Raw genomic sequence first — 10000 nt, forward strand, 5'->3', positions numbered from 1 at the left:
CTCTCCTCTCAGCTCTGTGTAAACAGCCTCTCCTGTCCTCTCCTCTCAGCTCTGTGTAAACAGCCTCTCCTGTCCTCTCCTCTCTGCTCTGTGTAAACAGCCTCTCCTGTCCTCTCCTCTCTGCTCTGTGTAAACAGCCTCTCCTGTCCTCTCCTCTCTGCTCTGTGTAAACAGCCTCTCCTGTCCTCTCCTCTCTGCTCTGTGTAAACAGCCTCTCCTGTCCTCTCCTCTCTGCTCTGTGTAAACCGTTGGTCTCAGCAGAATCAATCATGTCTTCAGTGTCTCTGAGGAGAATTTAATGTTTTTAACAGGATCTGGTCACTTTTTCTAACGGAGACTGATTCAAGGACCGTCGGAAAGTTCAAACTCTGACGATAATGCCGGTTTCCTTACATGATAAATGTGTTTTTGGCAGTTTAAAAAAAGACTTTAGTTGGAGTTGAGACAAGTTAACCTTCAAAACATTTGTTCACAGGTCTTAAGGAAGTTTAATTTGAATTTAAAACACCCACTTTATATAACTTCTATATCATTTTTCATTGTAAATGTCTATTTCATCGACAGTTCTCGACTGTTTCTTGTCATTGGACACACGAGCACAACGCTGACACGGCGTGTGCAGCGTCGTCTCGGGGTCGGAGGTCGTTTGTGTCTCTGACCTGCAGTGTAGATGTCGAAGTACGTGGGTTTGTTGGCGATGTTGCCCACGGGTTCGATGCCCAGGCCTTTGACCGTGACCTTGGAGGCGTCGCCCAGCGCCTTGTCCACGCTCACCTCGAACGGACTCTTGGGAATCTGCTGGCCTGCGAACATCACCGTCACCTAGGAAACAAAGACAACAGTCACCATGTTTAAACAGACAAAGATACACTTTGAATCAAGCTAAAAGCTTTTAAAGCTTTTAAATAACTCCAGAGTAAGTGTTTTATTTTTTTAACTTGTTTACAGAATGAAAAATGATTTTTACCTTGTGACTTCCAACAACTTGAGGAATGTACGTGACGCTGAACGTCTTCTTGCCCTCGTTGGGCTCCGCCTTCAGCTGAACACACACACAGAAATACAAATATCAGTCCTAGACAAGCTTCTTTAGAATGGCACTGATTCATGACAAGTTAAAATAAATAATAGTACAAAAAGTATATACATATACAAGTATATATACATAAAAAGTATGTTAAATATGTAAATGTTGGCCTCTGAAAAGTATGTCATCTATATGACTCAATACTTGGTTGACTTGAACTACTGGAAATTAACTTTTACATCATATTCTAATGTATTGAGATGCTCCTGTAGATTTTCAGCTATCAACTGTATTTAACTTTTTCTAGAAAAGGCCTCAGATCCTGGGACCAGATGACTATAAACGGGTCAGGGACAGGATGAGGTGTTGCGTACCTCCTCCCGGGTGCCGTCGGGGTGGTCCAGGTAGATGGTCACCTGACCCTGGCCGGCGCTGAACGTGTCCACGGTGAAGACGGCGGGACGCAGCACTCTGTTCCCCGTCGGCTCGATACCTGCCACAGAAAACAACACAGACGGAGAGATGTTAGTGTCAATCACTAACAGCTGCATGTTTACAGATATTAATCAGTATTTGCTGTTTTTCATCATATATTTTTACTTCCTGTCCTTTATTTGTTAAGCTGCTGTAACAGAAATTTCCTGCAAGGATTAATGAAGTAAGTATGCATTATTATGATATTTTACTGCATAAAAACTCAAAAGAAGCCGTTTTAAGACACCATCTGCAGGATAGTTATGGGCTACTTTACTGTTTTCTTAACATTTTATAGACTATCTATAAATCTATGTATATTAATCTATATATATTAAAATAACAATCTATGGATGACTTAATAATTCAAATAATCACTTAAACTTAACTGAATGGAAATGAGTCCATGAGTGACATAAACTTTATCAGACGGGTTTTATACTGAGAGACAGAATTTTACAACTGTGTGCATAGTGTGTGTGTGTGTGTGTGTGTGTGTTAAAGTGTGTGTGTGTGTGTGTGTGTGTGCGCCTGTAGTGTTGCCTCTCACCATTTCTAGGTATTTCCTCCTTATTGTTACAGAATGTGTGTGTGTGTGTGTTCAGACTAACAGCTGCTCATTTCCTCACATTGTCAGACAGACCAGTGTTTCCAGTGTTCCCATTAACCAACACACACTGAAAGTCAAACACAGAAGCTCTTGTTTCACTAAATCAGCAACCAGCTGTTAAAAAAAAAAACTGCTCAAAACCCTGATGACACTCTCATCGTTTAATCGAGCTATGCTTATAATTCGACTATGGCGTCTCATCGGACTTCTGTCCTTGTCCCAGTTTACATGCAACTGAGAAATTAGAATAACTGACGGGAACGTGTCCTCCTCCTCAACACTAGGTGGCGATATGCGTTGTTTAAGCAGGTTAATACGGCGCCCTTTCTGTTGACCTCTGTTCCACACTTTGTGCTGTCGCTACTGACGGGCTAATGCAACCTGCTAATGTGACCTGCTACTGTGAGCAGCTAATGTGACCGGCTACTGCGAGCGGCTAATGTGACCTGCTACTGCGAGCGGCTAATGTGACCGGCTACTGCGAGCGGCTAATGTGACCGGCTACTGCGAGCGGCTAATGTGACCGGCTACTGCGATCGGCTAATGTGACCGGCTACTGCGATCGGCTAATGTGACCGGCTACTGTGAGCAGCTAATGTGACCGGCTACTGCGAGCAGCTAATGTGACCTGCTACTGCGAGCGGCTTATGTGACCGGCTACTGCGAGCAGCTAATGTGACCTGCTACTGTGAGCAGCTAATGTGACCGGCTACTGCGAGCAGCTAATGTGACCGGCTACTGTGAGCAGCTAATGTGACCTGCTACTGTGAGCGGCTAATGTGACCTGCTACTGTGAGCAGCTAATGTGACCGGCTACTGCGAGCAGCTAATGTGACCGGCTACTGTGAGCAGCTAATGTGACCTGCTACTGCGAGCAGCTAATGTGACCTGCTACTGCGAGCGGCTAATGTGACCGGCTACTGCGAGCAGCTAATGTGACCGGCTACTGCGATCGGCTAATGTGACCGGCTACTGTGAGCAGCTAATGTGACCGGCTACTGTGAGCAGCTAATGTGACCGGCTACTGCGAGCAGCTAATGTGACCGGCTACTGTGAGCGGCTAATGTGACCTGCTACTGTGAGCGGCTAATGTGACCGGCTACTGCGAGCAGCTAATGTGACCGGCTACTGCGAGCAGCTAATGTGACCGGCTACTGCGAGCGGCTAATGTGACCTGCTACTGCGAGCTGCTAATGTGACCTGCTACTGCGAGCGGCTAATGTGACCTGCTACTGTGAGCAGCTAATGTGACCTGCTACTGCGAGCGGCTAATGTGACCTGCTACTGCGAGCGGCTAATGTGACCGGCTACTGCGAGCGGCTACTGCCACCGGCTTTCTTGGATGTTTTTGTTCCGGGGTCGTACACCAGCGTGGGGGGTGGGGGGGTGGAGCATGCACACATGCGTTGTCTTGTCATAAATGCAATCGAATGTCCAATCCCAATCACATAAACTGGATGTCTTAATCAGAGATGGAGAACTCCGACATCTGTCGGACTTACACGTTTACTTGCACTCCAGTTGTCCAGTTATAGTCAGATTAAGGCAATAATAATTTGTTTTTTCCAAGTGTCATGTAAATGTACTGAATGATGAGCAGAGTGTGTGTGTGTGTGTGTGTGTGTGTGTGTGTGTGTGTGTGTGTACCTGGGCCGTATGCGCGGGCCTTCTTGGGGTTGAGTTTGGGTTTAAGTGGAGCTCCTGGCTTCAGTTTTCCTTTGGGGAACTGGGACAGGTAGGTCATCACCGACTGTTCGTCCACGTTGGGGTTAATGATCTCCTCTGGACGGATCACCTGCGCACACACACACACACACACACACACACACACACACACACACAAAGAGTTAAGAATTGTTTTAAATACATTTGGTTCACACCTTAATATCTGTAAGAGCAGATTAGTGCTGTTACTGTGACCAGGCCGAGAAATGAGTCAACGTGGGAGCACTGAAAGCTGAAGTTCCTCATCTAGATCCAGACTTGCAACATTATGATACAATACATTAATGTTTCCATCCTCCCTTATGTGTCATAAGTTGCTGCAGCAGATTTAATACAATTTGTTGCACAATTTGGTGCTAAATTTAACCTTTTTTTAAGCCAAGGCCACACCAAGACCTTGAGGAACACCAAAGAATAATCCATGCTGAAACTCTGTTTTTAACAACTTTTGACATTTTGGAGATTTTTTGGGAGATTTTTGGAGAATAGCTGATAAGAGTTTAATTTAAGAGCTGATATCTAGACATTCTTACGGTGGCCCTGAAGTGCAAACACCACCAGCAATTCACACAACGCGCCAGCAATTCACACAACGCGCCAGCAATTCACACAACGCGCCAGCAATTCACACAACGCGCCAGCAATTCACACATTAACACTTCATCTCCTCTCTGCAGGTAAGAGTTTTATACTGCAAAGTGAGAAAGAATGACAGTAAAGTGTTTATCCTTCATGTCAGCTCGCTTTGAACAAGCTTTATGAATTTACCATAAATATCACAATATGGACGCACTATATATATACACATGAGGGCAGGAACCAATCAGGAGGAGGATCAGTCCAATATGTACCTTCCCTTTCCATTCTGATTAATTGCTGGTGTGTTTTGCACTTCAGGGCCACCGTACATTCTCCATGGTTTTGTCCAAACAAATGTACCTTTGGTTGTGCCAGGCATTAAAATTAACAAGAAATTGAAGAAAACAATGGTGTAATATTTTTTCCATGACTGTGTGTAGGAAAGCTGCACATCCTCTGAATGCTCCAGGTCTCTAGTTTGGTTGTAAAGTTTCATGAGGCTGTGATTATCCTAGAAGTCATTTTATACACTGAGCTCAAGTTTTAAAATGCTCTCACCACAATGAAATGTTACTATGGGGACCACCATCATCACATGTGAATTTAATTGGGCTCATTAAATCCACAAGAGTCTCAGTGTGGAAACACGTAAGCAGAAACAACTGAGATCTGAGTTCTGGCACATCGAATCACAAACGTCACACTGGAGAGACGAGTGTGACCACGGCCGGAGGTCACCTTCCTCTCAGAGGAGCCAGATGTGCTCCAGTCAACTTCTTCCACAACAAACTGAAAACATTTCTTTACCCACCTGGCTACTGACAGATCACCTGCAGCAGATGATGGAGAAGCAGACGCTCCAGGCAAGAAACAGAAACCGACACAAAACGTACTTCAACCGTCCAAACAAAAGGCCCAAACTCAAAATGTTATACTCATTAATGTGTTCGCTATATTAACCCTCCTGTTCGTTTCTCAGGAACAGCAATAATGTCTGTTGGTAAATTTGACCCGGGACTTGTAGAATTATTCAAAAAAGCCAAATAATAATTGTTTATATTTCATGATTAACTCTATTACTGTCCGTTTTAATCAATATTTAGTGCAGTGGTATTCTTTACCTCTCATGGATCGGGTTCAATGAGGATAATTCACTCATTTTCAATAAAAAAAATGCACCTTAAAACTTTTTTTTTTAATGTACATTGGAAAGACCTACATGTAAAATAGTTTTACATGAGACTGAGTTATTGAAATCTTTAATTTTACACTTTTACATGTTTTCTTTTATGGAGTGAGTTGATAAATTAACACCTTTAATGTTCAGGGTCAGATTGACCATTGAACAGTATCAATGTAATATAAACATGCAAATGAACCATTTTCATTTTATATGTTGATTACACTTATTAAGCCAAGCAGAAAAAGTTTCATCCCGAAAAAATACTTATGTTTTTTTGTTGTTGTTTTTTTTTTTACTTTGAAATGGGTCAGTTTGACCCACAATAACAGGAGGGTTAATGATATGTCCACAGATTTTTCTTCTCCACCACAGAACTTCCATGTTTTGACACATAAGCGAATAAATGTGCTGCACAATGCATATACAGTTGAGAAAAAGTGTTGTAGTGTCAAATGAAACGGCTGTTGGTAGCAACAGAAATCGGTGGACGTCAATATGTCGTTCACAGAAACGGGTGGAACATTTTTAGGCCTTTTTTTAGGTGACGTCTGCATCAATACATTCATTCATATCTACTCTCTTTAAAGCAGGAGAGTTCCTTCACCAAACTGTTGCAAAGTATCATCTAAAAATATCATTTTATGCTGCAACATTCAGATTTCCCATCATCTGAACTAGTCAGGAGCCCAAAGAGGACAAAGGGAGCCAGCAGGAGAGAGGAGGAGAGAGGAGGAGAGAGGAGGAGGTGCTGAACTCACACTGACCACTTCATGGTCAACATTTTCCACCAGTGACTCCTCTAACGGCATTTAAACTCCTCATTGTGTCAGAGTGAACTGCCCTTCCAGCGAACAATGATGGCATAAATGAACATGATGGGTGTGACGCTGAGGTTAGTCAGATGTTGTTTCTGGAGGAGAACTTCCTGTGGGTGTCAGCTGACTGACAGGAAGCACAACGTAATGACACAAAAACACTCAACCCGGAATTAATGAAATCAGTTTCTCCAAGTGTTTTTTATAACTACAGCTCAGGTTATTATTCACGATGAAGTGAAAGTAGAAAACGGGCTGAAATGAGCTCCAACATCTGCAGAAGAACTTAAGACTTTTAAACCAATCACTCAAAAGTGACATAAATACTTATACTAATTATTTCCTGGGAAAAGCCATTTGTTCCATAAATCCTTACGGGACATTTCCGTTTCAGCTCGAGTTGCATCCTCTCGGCTTCTGACCAGAGTGTAAAAAACAATCTGAGTTTCCTCTGCAGTGAACAATCAGGAAGCCAAACGGCATCTGTGTGAGCGACCTTTGACCTCTGGAGGAAAATCACAGCAGAGCACTTCTCTTTTATTCTAATGGGGGCTGCATGAAACACAGAAAACGTTTTCCATCTAAATCTATGAGATGTTAGCATCGTTATCAGGCTGCAAACACTGAATATAAGCTTCGTCGCTACGGGGTTAAATTGGTTCGAGAACAAAGAAAAAAAGGTTTATTGCAAGTAAAATACATTTGTGATATGCATTAGGCTCCTCCCACAAGAGTCAGCTCAACAGGAAGCAAAACTTTTGGATTTACTTGCAATAAAACCTTTTTGGCTTCAATGTCGATAGTTTTTATCTTAAACCGCTCACTAACTGCAAAATAAAGACACAAAAACGAGCCCATATATCTCTCCTGAAGCCCTTTCACAGTAAAAGCCTCCCTTCCTTTGCATTGGACACTTTCAGTCTATGGCAGGAAGGCTTTTATTGTGAAGGAGCTGCAACGTACAGGGACTGCAGATCACGGTCGATAAATAAAGTCTACAGTCATGGAAAAAATGATTAGACCACCTTGTTTCCTTCAATTTATTGTTCATTTTAATGCCTGGTACAACTAAAGAACAAATATAATGATAACAACAAAAATATCTGATACGAGTTTAATTTAAGGGCTGATATTGAGACATTTTCCATGGTTTTCTTGATAATGATTTTGGTTATTACCAAGAAAACCATGGAAAATGTCAAGATATTAGCTCTTAAATCAATTAAACAAATGTACCTTTAGTTGTACCAGGCATTCAAATTAACAAGAAATTGAAGAAAACAATGGTGGTCTTATAATTTCTTCCAAGACTATTTATTACTGATATTAATTCAAACGTTTCTATCAGCTTTGAACCAATAAAAATGAAAAGTACCGACTTCACAGCAGCAGAGAGAGAATAATAAAAGTTGGATTATTCAGGAATCTTTACCTTTCTGATCACCTTTTAAAAAAAATATTAACGTGAACAACAATATCGTCCAAGTAGAAACACAACAAAGCATTCATTTCTCCCCCAAAACACAGATTAATAATCCAGCGTCTCACCTGCGGGATGCCCAGCCAGTCGTCAGCCAGCTTCATGGCCTCGGTGGCGTTCTCTACTGGTTTCACTGGATCCCAGGTCTCCCAGTCCGGACACAGGCCTGCAAACCACACACACACACACACACACACACACACACACAACAACAGGGTGAGCTCTGCTGCAAAAAGATAAAAACCTTTCCACATGAAGACTGGAACACTAATAACAATAATATTATTATATAATAATAATAATGTGTGCTGGTACCTGGAGCACAGCTGTCCACCAGTGCTCCCAGTGCCTTGCCGCTCCTCCAGTCCTGGCTGAAGTTGGTGATGGGCATATCGGGGACTTTGTTCTGGATCCAGCCCAGCAGACGCTGCTTCGGTGTCTTTGACTCCGCCTGTAAACAACAACAACAACAACAACAGAGCTTAGCAACAGTGGGTCGTGTTTGTGCAGCAGTCATTTATTTTCTGTTTAATTTGTGGCCTGTCACGGTAATTACTATATCGACTTATTATTGGATATATTAAACCTCTGGAGGCCACGAAACCAACAGCGCATTATTCCTTCATGACGTCTTCACAGAGAAACGAAGCAGCGTGTTTCCTGCTCTAACGTTATCTAAAGCTTTGTTTGATGATGATGATGATGATGATGATGATGATGATGGGCCAGTTAAACCAGAGATAAGGTCAAATATATTTAGTATCAATACATATAATTTTACATCTTATATGTTATATTGTAACCAACATCTAAAACACTGAAAAAAATCATTTTCAAAAATTCTATTTTATGTTGTTGTTTTTTTTTTTGTTTCTTTTGGGTTCAAAATGTTGATCCAATAAGTCGATATGAAAAATAAATTATCAGGTCGTATAGGTGAGTTTGTGCTGAAAAACATGATACCAACATGGCATGAGAACGTTTTTTAAGTAGCAGAATGATTCAAAAAGACAACAAAGACTTCAAAGGGTTAAATGGACACGACTTGATATATCGTCGTTTACATGCGTGTTTGTTTACATGCGTGTTTGTTTACATGCGTGTTTGTTTACATGCGCGTTTGTTTACATGTGACTGCCTCTTTAAGGAGCCTCACCACTCTGATGGTGGAGCTTTGTAATAATAATAATAATTAATCTAGTTGTGTTGTTTAAAGTAATGCTGCAAATGTTTGACAGGAAGTACGAATCGCAGGAAAAAAAAGATTTAGTATTTGCCACTTTGGCACTAAAACATGTGGTTTGTGTTGTTACGCGGCTCGTTTCTGCTGTCAGAAGTCATGAGATGGTAAAAGCTTCTATCAGCTGGTGGTTACCTCTCCGTCCTCGCCCTCCCAGGGCGGCATGGAGATGGAGTAGTGCAGGATCAGAGTCCAGATCAGACCCAGGATCAGCTTCAGGTTCCCGTCCACGATGGCTTTAGAGTCTGATGAGAGACAGAAAATCATCTCAGAGAGTTTCACATGAAGGCTGCAGCTTATTTAATCTACATTTATTGTTAAATATTGCTTATCACAAGTGTGATTTGATGGATGGATTTATTCATCAGTGGTAAAACATCCAGACATCACTTTAATTACTGAAACTTAAAATCACTTCAATGTTTTTAGGATGAACTACTAGAGGTGTGAATCAGCGTATCGGACCCACGATACGATTTTAATCTGATACTTTAGTTACGATACGGTATTATTGCCATTTTTAAGCATTTTGTGTGAGTATCGCGATACAATATATTGCGATTTAACTTCACTGCATTTTGTGTCCACAAAATTAAATTAGCCTAAAAAGAGAAACTTTGCAGCTACTATCCTGTCGCACATGGTGCCGATAGATTTCTTAGATCTTCTTTTTCATATGATACCAGGATCTCCAGGATCTCCAGGATCTCCCTAAACACAAACCTGCAAAAACCGGAAAAAAGAAAAAATACTGACGGCCTGCTGGCCATCGGAACGCTAAATATCAATACTTGGAGGCCATGAATCAATATAATATTGCCACGCAAAAAAAATAAAAAAAAATTTCCCCCACCTCTAACAACTACA

The 10000-nt window shown here is 41.7% G+C and overlaps 1 protein-coding gene across 1 annotated transcript in view; it reads right to left on the minus strand.

The window, feature by feature from the left end:
* flnbl (filamin B, like) overlaps positions 1–10000 on the minus strand; it is a 110270-nt gene that overhangs the window by 57944 nt on the left and 42326 nt on the right. Inside the window, 7 exon segments of the mRNA XM_059329480.1 lie at positions 660–822; positions 968–1042; positions 1402–1520; positions 3759–3906; positions 7962–8059; positions 8209–8344; positions 9269–9378. Coding sequence (XP_059185463.1) covers positions 660–822; positions 968–1042; positions 1402–1520; positions 3759–3906; positions 7962–8059; positions 8209–8344; positions 9269–9378 — 849 coding nt within the window.

The sequence above is a fragment of the Centropristis striata genome, chromosome 3, assembly GCF_030273125.1.
Source record: "Centropristis striata isolate RG_2023a ecotype Rhode Island chromosome 3, C.striata_1.0, whole genome shotgun sequence".
NCBI lineage: Eukaryota > Metazoa > Chordata > Actinopteri > Perciformes > Serranidae > Centropristis > Centropristis striata.